Source organism: Pleurodeles waltl, chromosome 4_1 (assembly GCF_031143425.1).
Source record: "Pleurodeles waltl isolate 20211129_DDA chromosome 4_1, aPleWal1.hap1.20221129, whole genome shotgun sequence".
NCBI lineage: Eukaryota > Metazoa > Chordata > Amphibia > Caudata > Salamandridae > Pleurodeles > Pleurodeles waltl.
Window position 1 is genome coordinate 481233632 of NC_090442.1, and position 16382 is coordinate 481250013.

The 16382-nt window shown below is 41.1% G+C and overlaps 1 protein-coding gene across 1 annotated transcript in view; it reads right to left on the reverse strand.

The window, feature by feature from the left end:
* Positions 1–16382, reverse strand: part of PTPRQ (protein tyrosine phosphatase receptor type Q) — a 1423303-nt gene that overhangs the window by 447325 nt on the left and 959596 nt on the right. Inside the window, exon 40 of the mRNA XM_069227528.1 lies at positions 8778–8929. Within this exon, the coding sequence (XP_069083629.1) occupies positions 8778–8929 (152 nt within the window). The remainder of the gene's footprint in view (positions 1–8777; positions 8930–16382) is intronic.

The window sequence follows — 16382 nt, forward strand, 5'->3', positions numbered from 1 at the left end:
GAAGGGGAGGTAAGCCTGTGGGCCCAGGGGACCACCATTGGACGGCAAGGGGCCCCACAGGAAAACAAAGGGGGACCCCTAAGAGAGGTAAAACTATTTCTTCTTCCCTTCTTTAATTAAGTTCACGGTTAGACTCAGCCTTGGGCTTAGAGGCTGGAGAAGAGGAGGAGGGGTCACTGGAAGGACTGAGAAGCACCCTGGAAAAAGAGAAAGTGTGGGACCCAAAGAAGAGCAAAACCAAATGGAAAATTGGACGTGTTAGTACTAAAGTTACCTCTTCTTTACGGGCTTATTTTAGGGCTTTGCCGCAAGTGTCTGTCAATACAGTTGGTACTCTGAAGGAGCAAGCACTGAGTGTGGGTTCTAGACCCATGCAAGTATCGGACTCTGAGACGGGTTTTTTTTACCCCCCACCCCCGGTGGAATCATCTCTTGCTGTATCTCAAGTTATAAATCAAGATATTTTGGAGACTCGTGAAACTTCTAACTCGTCTAGAGCCTCAGAGAATAGGGAATCCTCTGTCTCCCTAGATGATCAACCTCAGCCTGAGGTATTAGGGCCTAATACATTGGGGAATATGCTTGCCTTACTTACTGATAAGATTAATAAAGGTTTCGCAATTTCAGAAACTAACCAAGGGGAAATTAGGCTTGCTTGTGAATCATTGGAAAAAAATAGACTTCTTGGCAATTAGGACACAAGTTTTAGAGGAATCAGTGGAGACTATTAAGGGGGAGATGAGCAGGAATAAGGAAGAAATCCAACTCTTAAAGGAGAATGAGCGAGATCTTCAGGAGAAGATGGAGCATTTAGAAAACAACTCTATAAAAAATAATTTAAGACTCTTACAATGTTCCAGAAGGAGCGGAAGGAGAAGATTTGAAGAAATGTGTGGTTTCTCTTATAAAGAGGACAATGCCCCTGGATGAGTCTGAGGCTGAGATTATGAAGGATATTCAGAGGATTCATAGGGATCCGGTTCAGAGAAATCCTAATAATAAGAAACCCCGGAAGATCTTGGTGAACTTTCAAACATATATGTTGAAAGAAAAAATTCTGACAAAGGCCTTGGCTGCAAGATCTTTAGAAGTTGAAGAATTTTCCTTTGAGATTAGATCGGACCTTTCTAGGATAACACTAAATAGGCAATGGGAGCTGGGAAAATGGTTGGATGAATTTTAAAAAAGTGGGTGCGGTGGCTCAACTTAAATTCCCAGCAAACCTGCGTGTAATGTATAATAACAAAATGCATAATATTAAGGACCCTGCGACAGCTGATAGACTATTAGAAGGGATAAAGAAGGGGGGCATTGTGTAAGGAAGACCACGGAGCTCGGGGTGTTCTAAATGGGACCAGTAGGTCTGTTAGTAGATAGGGGGTTCTCCCAGGGGTGGGGGCACGGAACATAGATGGGTGTGTAGTAGTGGTTTTTGGGGGGGCACTAAGGGTGAAGCATGGGGAAAAAATAGAAAAAATATCCTCATAAACCTCAATCTACTCAAGTAGATCTGGGTGAGGTTAAGGGGCGCCAGGGAGACGGAAAGGGGTTGATACAAATAATGTCTTGGAATATTAATGGTTTACGAGTGAAGGGAAGGGCAAGGAAAATCCTGCAGTTTCTTAAGGATTCTTCAGTCCATGTAATTGTTCTACAGGAAACGCATTTAACTAAAGAGGAATGTACAACATTGTTTAAATCTAAGAAGTGGGTACGATACTGTGTTGCTACTGAGCATGACTTCAAAGTAATTTTGGTCAAAAATCAGGTGGATGCGGGTTTGCTCGGGGTGATGACAGATAAGTTAGGTAGGTGGATCATACTTAGATTGCAGTTGGGGGTAGGAAATTTATATTGGTAGGTTTTTATGGGGCAAATTGTGATGATATAGAACCCCTCCAAACAGACTTTTCCCACCTCTCGAATTTTTCAGATCCTATCATTATGACAGGGGATTTTAATGTAGTCGTAGAAAATACATTAGATAGATCAGCAAAATGTAGGTCGGTGGGTACTCTGAAGTCTCAACAATATCTTAAGTTAATGATGAAAGATTTTCGATCATGTGATCTGTGGAGGTTGAGAGCAGGTCAGAAGCAGGAATTTTCTTTTTATAATAGGAAGTATGGGCATGCTTCTTGGAATGACTACTTTTTTGTTGACTATTTGGTGTATGATTCAGTTGACAATATTGTTTATTCACCGGCCCACTTATCAGAGCACGCTGCGATGGAGGGACGAGATGGACCTTGGATCGAGCTTTTTTATTAGAGGAGGAGGTGGTTAGTTATCTTCGTAAGGAAACAGAGGCCTTCTTCAGGTTGAATCAGGGATAAGCCCCTAAAATAGTAATAGTAATATGGGACACCTTTAAGGCAGTGATGAGGGGAAGAATTATAAGTTTGGCTAGTTATCGAAGAAGGCTCTATAGGGAGGAATTGGAAGGGATAAAGAAGGATATTTTGGCATGTAACACTCAATATGTAGAGAGAGATGATAAAAATGACTTGGATGATAGGAGAAGACAGTTGAAGTCGCAGATGGAATCCCTTTTGCAAGCAAGAATCGCAACGCATTGGGAGGCAAACAAACTAGTTCATTTTGAATAGAGAGAAAATATGGGAAAATTGCTAGCCTGGAAGGCTAAGAAAGATCAGGCAAGAAATTGTATTGAGGAGCTAGTGGATAGCCAGTCGGGGGTTAGTCTTATTGACCCGGAGACTATAGAAAAGGCTTTTTATAAGTTATTTTCTGTGCTCTATACTGAGGGAAAGGAGGTGCGGGATGCAGAAGTTGGTAAATGGTTAGATATAAATATGGTCCTGCATCTTATTGAGAGTAAACAAACTTACCTGACTAGACCAATCACTGAGGGACAAATAAGATCAGTTTTAAAAGAGTGCAAGAGGGGGAAAGCGCCAGGACCGGATGGTATTCATGTAGAGTTCTATAAGGTATAAGGTGACTCTATAGTTCCGTCAATATTTCAATTATTTACAGAGATTTTTGAGGAAGGAGCCCCTCTGCCTGCCTCTTGGTATGAGGCAACTATTTGTTTGATTTTAAACTTGGAAAATCTCCATTGAAATGTCAGTCATACTGCCCAATATCATTATTAAATTGTGACTATAAGTTGTATGCTAAAGTATTGGCAAATAGGTTAAGTGGAGTGATAAGGGATTTGATCCACCCTGATCAGAAAGGTTTTATTCGGAATAGGTTCTTGCATGAACAAACATTTAATTTAATAGGGGCTATTGACTTAGCCACTGTATATCAAGAACCTTTGGCAGTTATTGTGATTGACGTGATGAAAGCTTTTGATAGAGTCAATTGGAATTATTTGAATATGGTTCTTGAACGTAACAATTTGGGTTCTAAATTTTGTAAAGCAATTCAAGGAATTTATCAGACCCCATTGGCACGGGTCCTGGTAAATGGGAAGTTAACTAATACTTTTAGGGTTACTAGGGGTACCAGACAGGGTTGCCCTCTTTCTCCCCTGTTGTTCGACTTGTATATAGAGCCCTTGGCTAGAGGGATTAGGAAAGACTCTAGAATTTCTCCCTTCAGTAGTAAGGGGTGGGAGAAGAAAGTTGCTTTGTTTACAGATGATCTTTTAGTCTATACTTCAAATTTATCTACTGCTTTACCCACTTTATTAGATATTACGGAGCAATTTGGGAAGATTTCTGGCTATCATATTAATCCTGAAAAAACGGAGACAATGGTATGGAATCTGAATCCCGACAATTGGCGTACTACTAATTCAATGAGGTATTTAGGGGTAGAAATTGTGCAGGATTTGGAACAAATTCCGGTGGTTAATATGAGGTGTGTGGAAAAAGCCTGTAGTAAGTTAATGTTAGGCTGGCAACATCTTTCCCTCACAATAATAGGGAGGGTCAACTTGGTCAAGATGATAATTTTGCCTAAGTTGAACTTGCTTTATGATTCTATTCGATTACAAACGGATAAGAAACTTTTGGACATTCTTCAACAGAAAATAAATTCCTTTATTTGGGCACAAAAGGGACCCAAAATTGCATGGAAGAAACTGCGCAGGAGAAAGAAGAAGGGGGGCCTTACTCTTCCTGACATCCATTACTACGCATGGGCATTCCACCTTAAGAATGTTAGAATGTTATTTTCTCCCCCGGATCGTTCAGTGATTGGAGAGATTTTTAGCTCTATGGTAGCTACAGAGAAAGGCACAGCAAAATATTTTCTATATAAGTTCGGTGACCCGAAATTCTTTTAGAAAGTAAGATTGAAAATACTACAAGATGCAGCTAAGGCTTGGTTTCAGTTGCGGCAAGTGGCAAAAATAGATTATTACAGCCAATGGGCTCAGGTTTGGGAATCTCCGGGAACCCCAGAGTGTTTGACAGATGTGTTGGCTTTACCCCTTAAAAAGGCCGGGATTGAATTTTGGGGGGATTTAGTTAGAGATAGTAGTTTGTTGTCCTGGAAAGAACTTACAGAGTGGACAGGAGGGAATCTATCAAGATATAAGTGTATTAAATTAAGGGAATGGACACAAAGGGTCGCATGCAGGTTGGGGTCTGCTAAGCAGTTAGAGGGTGACTTAATTAAGAAGCATTGGGGATTAAAGAAGGTTTCAAGTTGGTATTGGAGTATGTTGGATATTGTGGATGGGATTTTAAACTGTCTGTCTCCCTCTTGGGGGAGAGATGTCTGTGGATCAATTACAAGCATGGGGGCCATCTATGCAAATAGTATTTAGGGCCATTAAATTGGCATCTTTAAGGTGAAATCATCTTTTTACGCTGCATAGGATCTTTTTTTCCCCGGAGAAATTAACTAAGATAAGAGAGGGAGAGGAAGTTAGTTGTGCTAAATGTGGTTTACCGAAGGCATCTGATATTCATATGTTTTAGAATGCCCAGTAGTTTATTGTTTTTGGGGGAAAATATGTGAAAGGATTTCGAGTCTTTTATTACAACATATTACGCCGTCTCTCCCTTAGTTATTTTCGGTATGGTGGAGCAACGGGAAGTGGGCTCTAGAGTAGTAAAGACAGTGTTGCTTTATGCAATACTTTTGGCTAGGAGGGAAATTTGTCGGAAATGGGTATCAGTGCTCCCTCCTTCATATGCATTTTAGTTGGATGATTAGATTGTTATATCAAAATTGGATATTGAGGTTGATAAATTCCATAAGTAAAAGAAAGTAAAAATATGGTCACAGTTGTTAGAAGGAAGATTTATGGGAGAATAATTTAGGATGGGCGATTGTGTCCTAAGATTATAAGCTTGTTTACTCTCCTGCCTTGGATGTAAACCTGGTGTGTCGAAGGGCAACTGAGAGAGGCTTGAGCTCCCTGGCATTGATCATCTACGAGTATGAGAAATTATGGAGTTGATTAGGAGCCGGAGATGTATGAGGACATAAAAAAAAAAAAACATTAGCTCAAATTAAGCACTGGGATACTGTATTTCATACCAGGTGTAAATCTAGCTCAGGAACCTATCTCTTCAAAGATGTTATAGAGCTGCTGATGTGTGCTACAGTGAACTGATGTAGTATAATTAGCAGTCTCATTTTTATGTCTATCTTATTGCAAAATGCTGTCTGCAAATGAGGAGTACACTTTGCAAGTTAGTGCATGGTCAGAACAAAGACGTTAGGTACATCGGGTGTTCTATTTACTTCTTAAAGGCATTTTCACATTTTGTTTCAGAAGATGCAATAAAAGCAGTAAATTTACATTGGTAGTAGAACTTCTTCGAATGGTGCTGCTGTATATTTAGCTTGGTTGTGTTCCTGTTCAGGGAGAACCTGGCCAGGCAGTCTGGGCTGGACTGATCCTATTGGAGCAGGTTCAAGAATGATTTGCATACTGCCGGGACCAAATTGAGGAGGCATAGTGGACAAAAGAACAATGGGGTTGGAATGCAGCCCCTAGCAATTGCAATTCCTCCTATCACCTTTTGTTTGTGTTTGATGCCCTAAGTGGTAAAGGTATGCCCAGACATGGGTCCCGTGCTCACTATACCACTGGAACCAAGTTACTCCCAACTGATGAGACCCAATCAGGGCAAAATCAGTCTTGGATTCCTCATGTTTCTATTCTGGGAGGACCTTACCTGGCGGTTGAGGCTGAACTGTTCCTATTGGAGAGGGGTTAAGACTGATTTTCATATGGTTGAGTCCTAAATGAGGTGTCATAGTGGGCAAAAGAATTACAGGTTGGAATCCTACACTAAGCAATTGCCAATGGTTAGACTTATTTCAAGTATTTCCCCCATAAACGTTTGTGTGTTTGACTCCTGTATAGCTGTCTGACAAGCGCACCATCTGAGCTATGGACACATCTGCAGCCAGGATACCATAAGAATGGAGATCAAGAAGTGCAACACGAAGAATAAGACACCAGGCTTTGTCTGTCTGGGCATCTAGGATCTGGAATAATATTCCCAAATCAATTAGGACTGCCCCAACCCTGCTCCAGTTTTGGACCAGTGAATGTGTCTTTGCATTTGAACCTTTTAGGCTGCCATAGTGCTATATAAATACCACAACTCTTGATATACACAACAGGACTAGACATTTCCAATAGTATGCCTGCAAGCAAGGAAGATTGCACCAGGCATAGGTTTCCGAAGGAAGTACTTGGGAATGTGATATGACATGTTCCCTGGGTCTCAGTTGCTTAATGTGGAATTCAAAGAGGTTACATCTCAACCCTAGGGAAATGCCGCTCGATGTGCAAATTCACATTTTTGTCTTTTCTCCACATTTCCATGGTGAATCCCTACCCCAACCTCAAACTCAGAGTCTGGAGATGAATTATTCCCATTCCATCCTGGAAGTAGAATTACTCCAGCACCTTCCTGGAGTAAAACTCTGACGATTTCAATGATGGTAAAGGGCTGAATCAAAACTTTTAAATACCAATAAACTTACAAGTTTGCATATATTTGCATGTATTTGCAAAGTTTGATGGCAAAACACACCTTCATCTATGCATTTCATCATGTGTACTTCACTACTGAAGATTCCTCAGCAATTATGGCATAGAAATTCACATTTCGTTCTGTGAGTTCCCAACAGGCATAAAACAGAGTGATATTTTGCCATGCCCAGTGCTGTAAATGGCTTTGTGAATATGGTCCATATTTTATTAAATATATCAGAAACATTGCTCCAATTATCATCAATTGATCATGTTTACACACGTAAATAGTTAATTTAACAAATATTTCAGGGACTCCACTGATATAGGCACTAGAAAACTGTTTTAAAATTGAGGTTCAGTTTGAATAATACATTTTGGACTGTACAGGTTGTGACCAGTGCCACCACACTGGGTGCTAGGCTCAGGAGGGTGCCATTTCCCAGAACCTCAGCTCCTTTGTAAATTGTCAGTGAGCAGACTGTGCGGACACAAGGCTTGTTGCCTCTTATCTGTGCAACACATCAGTGACTAGCTGAAATATGCTTTGCATACAAAAAATATACCTTTAATTTTGTTAGTTTACTCCTCATGCTCGAGCATTTTACTGACTTGGGAGCACTAGTCAAAGATCTCTGAGTGCATCCGTGAGTGGGTGCATGACTGTCTAAGTGGGTCTGTCTGTGGGTGTGTGAGTGTCTGAGTCGGTCTGTAAGTAGGTGCATGAGTCTCTGAGTGGGTCTGTGAGTGAGTGTGTGAACGTCTAAGTGGACCTGTGAGTGGGTGCATTGGTGTCTGAGTGAGTGTCTAAGTGTGTCTGTCAGTTGGTGTGTGAGTGTCTGTATTGGTGTGAGAGTGGGTGTGAGAGTGTCTGTCTGAATGTGTGAATGTTTGCCTTACTGTTTCAGCATATGTGTGATTTATATATATATATTTATATATTTTTTTTAATTGTTTTAGACATCCATGGATGCACCTGTGAATTACACCAGGGGCCGCGTTGAGCCCCGTGGATCTCGAAAACTGTAAAAAAACCTGTTTCTGTGTATTTCAAGCCATTATTTACTCTTTTATCACTTTTATATCACCCCCATGGGGTCAGGAAACTTCTACTCTGACCCCACCATGTCCATTACCCCCACATTCCATCGCTGGGAACTGGTTCCTGATAAAACAAAATAGTGGCCGCAGGTTGCGGCCAACCAATCAGATTCTTCCTGTGGTGCGTGGACCCACTGATTGACTCGCAGTGGATCCACGGAGGATCTGTGTCCCTAAATAGCTATATTATAGCTGTATTATTTGCCCTTTACTATCTCTAAAACCACTGAACGGATTTACAGCAAATCACAAAAAGCGTGCTTTCCAGACCAAGAGCTAGCTTTCTGCCAAATTTGGTTTAATTCCGTCCAGCGGTTTGGGCTGCAGTCGTATTGAAAATCTCTATGGGAAAAAACATGGGGAAAAAGTGTTTTGGGACCCCCTTATTCTTGGCCCCCACTTAACGGATCTTCCTGCAACTTTCAAGACAGCAGCAGAACCGACTGAAGTATGAAATTCAAAAATGTTGTGAAAACACTCTTCCAATGGAAACTGGGTCCCATCTATAACTACCTACTGGTGACCGCGTATGTGTGTTTGTGTGTGTGAGATTCTAACTGTAGAAAACAGTTTTATATTTTATGGTTCATGCATGATTTTCTTGTGTTTCCATTTTACTGGAACCTAGGTACAGGCTCTGCTGTACACATTATGAAAACCAAGAGCATATCAGTGTGAAAGACCCACATTTTGATCAGATTATATCAAAGAACTTTTGAAAAATAGTAACATCTAGTTATAACTGGCTTTAACTCACCTTATAAAATATGACGTCACTGCTGTTTTCCCAAATTTTAAAGTTGTAAATATATATAACACCATTTGGTTTTGGGGTTGAGTGCCATTTTAGCCACACAGTTTCTGCAGTATAATTGACTACAGTCAAGTTCTGAGGAGCTGCTCCTGGCACTGAAAAAGAAAAATATAAATGAAACTTGAAATAAAATGAACGTTTTTTTATATTGATGTGTATGGTATGCCTAGTCATGAATGACACAGTTCACCCTTTACAATAACACTCGATTGAGTCTATCCATAATTGCCATTTTAATGACATCTGACAAGCAGAAATATCTTGTTGAAGTAATGGAGTCATTTAAACAATCTACATTGACAGAATGATTGTTAATTTTAGTACCTTACAAAATAACTATCTGCAAGGCTCTACTCAAAACAATAACTGTATCCAGAGGCAACGTGTATTTTTCTTTTTCGTGCAACCACCACACATCGGACAAAGGCATATCTTAAACTACAGGTTTATAACTTCTGTTCTGTTACGTGCCGAGTCTAGAAATGGTGTGTGCCGTGAGCAGGGACATAGCACAGTGATTTGTGCCCTGATGCATACAAGGAACATTAGCCTCTGGCTTTCCTAATCCATTTTATTCATGTAGCAAAAACAGTGATGCATGGGGCTCCTTAGATCCCTCAGCCCCAGTTTCACTGAACCAATTGTGCTATTGATAGCTACGCCCCTGGACATTATTATTGTAGCTGAGGCTCAAAAGATGCAGGCTCCACTGGAACAGACATTTGAAAAAGAAACCGTGGCCGGGTCTATGGATTCAAATACATGGGGAGCTCTCAAAAGGTTCTAATCATACAAATATAATCACTATGTTGGGATATGGCCTGGAGGGAAGGACAAGTAGAGATAGTTTTAATTATGTCTTCTGTGGATATGCATTGCATTTAGTCTAGTGCTCTAGTTGTTCTTTATGTCGCTGCTCTTGACCCTAGACACCCAGGTTCTAATGCCATAGTTGACACTTCACCAATAATTGTTAGACTCTAGACCAACCATGTCATCTTCCTATCCCCAATATTATGTGTGTGCGCAATGTAAAACCTATCATGTAACAATGCAGCCATTCATCGGCAGTCTGCTACTCTCCAGACTACTACAGTACTATTGTACAATGGTACTACTACAGTACTAATGTACCAACCAATAGCACCACCACATCCAGGTTTATAATATGATCCCAACCTGGAAAAACACACTGTGTATGATGTGCTACAGCACCTCATATTTGCAATGAACTGAAAAATAAACGTTCCACTCCTCCTTGTAGCAAGTCTTAATCCATCTCAAGTACCTAAAGTAAAGAAACCAACTTCCTTAGAATCAGCATAGCAAGCCTAATTTGACTCAGTATTCTATGTAGACTAGCTGTTACTGTTTTTTAAAGCTCTCCTGGACAGGTCCATACCATGTCGATTGTAGCACTCTAAATTAAATACAAAGACTGAATCAACTGAAGTACGCACTTAGTACAAATGCCTGGTGCTTCTCCTTTGATAGTGAGTGTACCTAATATCCTTATTGGTTTGATTTTCATGAAATAGGTTGGTGTCAATTATCATAGCCAGATATTCTATTGATTTATCTGGTTTAAGTCACAGTCTCACTTATGACAGCAAAAGTAATGGGGGTGACAATAGGTCAGGCTCTAGAAAGCACACATTTTTTTTATTATTTTTGTTTTGGAAACATATGCAATATGTAAAAAAAAATGTCAAACATATACAAATATAAAAACATGAATGGCTCAGTAGTACCTCACATAGAGATATTTCTTTTTAAAACCATTTTAGACTCATGTGATCAGGCAAAATGGAATTACTTACATGCAAGACAGCCTACTGATGAAATGGGCTGCCCAATTCCTCCATGCTACAGTACGTAGAAGCAAAATATGAATGGCACTTGAACAGACTAATGGACTGGGAGGGAAGACCATAAAAGAGAGAGAGAGAGATAGATAGATAGATAGATAGATAGATAGATAGATAGAGAGAGAGAGCGAGAGTGAGAGGGGGAGAGACGGGAAGAGTGTGTGTGTGTGTGTGTGTGTGCGCATGTGTGCGTTTGTGTGTGTAAAATGTTGGAATGATCTGCCATGCACGGGCTGAGAAAAGGAGGAGATCTCAAAACACATTTTACTGATGCAATTTTTCACAGGAAAATTAGACACAGCTACAGGCAAACGGTGAGAAATTAAGGCTCAAAATGTATGTATATTACACGCAGCGCAGGATCCACGGACCCAATAGATCAAAATATGAGATCTGATTGGCTGCCACAACAACAAATACGTTGCGGCAGCCATTTTATGACTCAGGGACTCAGTCTGAAATTTATCTTAAAGAAAAAGAATTGTGCGCAGGATAGGGATACCCTGACCCCCTAAATCTGGTGAGGATGGGGTGTCCAGGGAGAAAACATAATATTGGAGTAAAAACATAATAATTTTTAACAGCACCAGTGATCCATGGAGGTTCCATGGATATGCTGTGTAATTAAAAAACAAAAAAGGTATGCTCCTGTCCTTTTTAAATAACAATCTACCCAGTGTAGGCCACGGTCCGGTGTTCAGCAGAGGTTAGTTTTATGAGGAGCTGGGCATGCAGTTCCCCTCTCTGAGCCATTTGAAAGCCCTGTGGACCCCATCCCCTGGGCTGATATTATTTCCAATGGGAGGGGGCATGTGTCCCCTATCACCTAGCCATGTAACAGCCCCTGGAACCATATATCCCAGGGCTGGCTCACTCTTGGTGTCCTGGCAACACCACCCCCAGCACACTGCTCCCAGAGCTCACACCTGGTAGGGACAGTGGGAGCAGAAATGTTTTTCCCTCCCTCTGAGAGCGCCTTGCACTATGATTTGAAACTATCCTGCTGCCATAGGTCCTGCTGCAGAAGCATTGAGGGCTTCTGCAAGGACTCTCATCATATAATGCCAGACTGAGGATGCATCCTCGGCCTGTGCATCTTAAAATTACCCCTTTCCTGCATACTGGCTTCTGGCATTTGCCATATACAGAAAAAACGTATCTGTTTTTGCTCAGCAGATAGCCCAGTACTGACTCAGCTATCTTTTAGCCTTTGCACATGCTCAGTTTCTTATTGTCTGAAATATTAAACTGCCTACTTTTTCATCCACGGATGGCCGACCTTTTTCCTACTAACTCATATCCTGTTCTGCACTATAATAAGACCTCCATCGTGAAGTCCAGTTGTGCCGTAATTGTTTCTGTATCATTGCCAGCTCACTGGAGTCCGAGGACTCTCCTCCATTTTTTCCAGTTTCTGTATTCTTCAGGGTTCCGCCTTGGTGCAGCCTGAACGTTTTTCTGATCTCTAGTATTTTCCTTTTTGGTGTGTTATTTTCTGGAGCATAGCTGGATGTCTTTATTCCATTCTGGAATCTGGCACAGCCTCCATAGGTAAGCATCCATTTTTCTGGACCAAGAAGCTAATGCAAATGTCACCCAGGAGACCAGCTTGGAACAGTTTGCAATGTCTCAGCATTCCTCCAATGGATCAAGCTCTGAGCTAGCCCGAGTACAAGAGCTTTTTACCCTGTTTTAAGGTGTTAAATATTTGTTGCTGCAAGTCCAGGACCTGACATCAGAAAATGTTTCACTCAGACAAACAATGGTAATCTAAGGAAGTTGAAGGCCTTTTCAGAAACCTGCCAGGTGCATTTCACCTTTAAGCCCAACATTTAAGGTGTGGTTTATCATCAGTAACACCATCGGAAATTAATTATCCTGGGTAATGCCCTTGGTTTTGATGCCAGCCCTCTGCTAGATAACTTTGCAGCCTTTCTTGCAGAATTAAAAAAAACTGTTTGACTTGCTTGATCATAGGGTGTCTGCTCACAAAGAAATCTTAGAACTTTGTCAAAGGTCAATGGACTTTAAACTTATATTTTAAAATTTAAATGTCTAGCAAAAGAGTTAGACTGGGCTTATTCAAATGTACTTGCCTTCTTTCAAAAATGTCTAAGAGATGAGCTCTAGGATGAACTTGCCAGAGCTTCCAGATTCCCTTCTCTCCGAGAACTTATTCACCTGATGGTTCAGATCAACATCATCCTTAGGAGAGACATGTAAAGCATAGAAAACAATTAACATCTAAGACCTTGTTAAATTCATCCTTTAAATCTTGTCCAAGACCAACGGAACCAAAGGATGAATCCATTCAAGTGGATCCTACTAGAAGTCCATTGTCCAGCGAGGAAACTAAAATAGGAAAAGGAAAGTGGAATTATGATTGTATTGTGGCCATGAAGGACAAGTTCTAAAAACCTGCCCAGTACAACTTATATGTAGTTGCAAGAATACCCTAGTGCAAGGAATAGAGGTGATTGCAAATGAAACAACCCTGCCCTCTTCATTGCTGTCTCCAATTTAGTTCTTCTGATAGGGAAATTCTTAATGCAGCCTAAACACCTTTGTGCCAGTCCTCTACGACTGTGGAGAACAAATGTTTATATGGACATTCAGTGGGCATTACATCACCTCATTCCAATCAACAACAAAAAATGTACTAGTGACAGTGGAAGCTGTAGATGAAACCCTGCTGGCTTTTAGTTTAGTTATGGAGGAAACGCAAACATTTCCTTTTAGGATAGCCAACCACTTTGTGGTAATTGTCTTTGATTTGATATCTTCTCCCTGTTATCATATTCATCACATAGTTAGCCAAACATAATCTGTACATCACTGGTAAACGAAAACTTTATTCCTGGGATCTGAGTTTTTTGTCTCATGTTGAAATACTATGCATATATGTATGTATATCTCAGGAGAGCCAGGAAGATTGATCTGCAGAATTCAACTATTCTTCAGCACAGATCTAAGACATTCTGGAAACCTACCAAACATTCCTACATATATGTGAAGAGTCTACTACCAAAGAGCTGTCCTTACATTGACCCAGTGACTGTGTCATGGCATTCTCCCTGATGCTATTGTTCCATACGGGCAAACCTTTTCTATCTCACCGCTAGAAAGACAAATCCTAAGGGACTATCTAGATGAAAACCTGGAGAATGATCTAATTGCCCCATCAAAGTCTCCACATGGTCTCCTCTATTCTTCTTACTTAAAAAAAGCAACCTCCAAACTTTGACCCTGTATTGATTGCAGGGGTTTGAACAAGGTAGGTGTGAAGGATCATTATCCCTTGCCACTTATTTCAGAAATTCTGGAGCCTGTTGCAGGAGCAAAGGTCTTTATAAAACTTCATCTAAGAGGAGCTTTCATCTCATTCGCATTAGGTCTGGAGATAAGTTGATGACTGCCTTCTGAACACCTTTTGGGCATTTTGAGTACACAGTGATGCCCTTTGGCCTATGTAAAACCCCTGGTGTGTTCCAGTGGTTCATGAGTGTCATCTTCTCTGACCTGATCCTTCCTCAATCTATGGTAGTCTATTTGAAAGATTTTCAACAGATTACATGGGTTATATTCTTCCTTCTTAAGGGATTGTCTTGAAATCCAAGAAGATTCCAGCTATCCTTGAAAAGGCCATTCCTTCCTCAATAAAAGAGACACAGAGGATTCTTGTTCTGGTGAACAACTATTGCACAATTATTAGGTATGTTTCCAAAGTTGTCTCAACCACTACTGATCTGATAAAAAAAGGACAAGGCATATTTTTGAAGTAAAGATGCCATAGAGAAGCCACCTAAGAATTTGATAAGCTAAAGTCTGAATACATCACAGCTCCCATACTGCAACAACCTGATGACTCTAAACCTGTTATTATAGATACTGATGCCTCTAGCCTTGCCAACCAAGTCAAAATGGAGAGGAGCGTCCTATGGCCTTCGTATATAAGAAATGTTCTCCAGTTGAAAGAAACTATTCAGTTTTAGAAAAGGAACCTTCTGGCCATCAAATTAGCCTTTTACAAATGGAGATAATTCCTACTCGGAGCCCAATAGAGAGTGATTGTTACCACAGATCATAGAAACCTCCAGGGATTCCAACAAGCTAAAGGCAGAAATAGTTGACACATCCGGGGTATTCTTTTGTCAACAATTTGATTTCCTACTGTTAGACCTGGTATCCTTGGTGTGATTTCCCCTAACTTTTTGCTTTCAGACCTCCTGTTTTTACTGAGTTTGTTCTTGCAGCCCTTAGAATTCTGCATACTTAACCACTACTGACCAGTACTAAAGTGCTTGTGCTCTTTTTCTAACATATGGTAACAATGGCATATACACAATTAGCATACCTATAAGTGGGCCTGTCGCACTGATTGTGCCATCACTTAAGTAGCTCTTTAAACATGCCTCAGGTTTGCCGTTGCAGAGACTATGTGAGCAGTTTTGAACTGCCACTTCGACCTGGCAAAAATAATCTTTTTGCCAGGCATAACCCTTCCTTTTTAACACAAGTAAGTCAACCTTTTAGGTAGGCCCCAGAGTGCCCAGATGGCAGAGTGCAATGTATTTAAAAAGTAGCGCATGTCCTTTTAGATTTACAGGTCCTGGTGGTTAAAAACCTTTACATTTATTTTAAACCACTGCAATGCCTATCTCTCCCCTAGGTTAAAATTGTGATTCCCTTCTTTCACTACATAAGTATAGTTTACAAATGGGAAGAGAAAACCCATTCAAGCTTAGTGTCTCAGGAATCACAAATTAAAATCCTAACTCATGGTGAAGTCTGGTTCTAAAATGCAATTCTGAAAATGGCACTTCTAAAAAGTAGTCATTTTCTTGCCTAATCCAATTGGTACCTGCATCCTGTCTCTGATCAAACGACTGGGTAGAGTTGGCAGTTGGGCTTTGAGTAGTCCCCTAGGGCACCAACAGGCAATGGGAAATTAGGTGTGACTTGATCGGCTATCGAAGACTTGATGGGTCTACCTGGGCAGGATGGCAGGTAGGTGCTGGCACAGCCTCACTTATTATGCCTGAATAGGCTGTGTCCTGTCCCCACTCAAAGGGCTGCATGCCCTGCACCCCCACAGCTAGTCTGGTGCCAGGGCAGGACATCTGTGCACTTCAAAGACATGTATTTGAAATCTCAACCACATCAACGGCACCATTGGGTATAAGATGTGGACCTCTGACACCACCACTTCAGTACACTTCAGGACCATATGGATACTCTGCCAGGACATACTGCTGTGCTGCTGAAGGATTGCATTCTATTGGATTGCATTTGCCTGCTGCCCTCTTGCCTGGAAGTGAGAAGAACTGGACCAAGATCTCTCCACCTCAGAACCAAGAGTCACTCCAAGGACAAGTTGGCCGGCCTTCTGATCTGAAGTCTCGCTGACAGAAAAGGCTTCCAAGCACCTTCTTCTACACTTGGACTCTGTCATTTGTGAGTCTACCCTGCCAAGAGGTGCTGCCTCAGCACTGGACTCTTGAAAATGGAAAATGGACCTAAGGTGCTTCCCAGTGGAATCCATGCATTTTTTCTGCTGAGTAGGGCATCCCTGAACAGAACAAGCACATCCTCGGCTGAGCGGTGCATCCCTGAGCAGACCTGGCACATCACTGCTTCAATAGAACCCAGTGCAGAAGACTTGCATCACTGACGCATTATG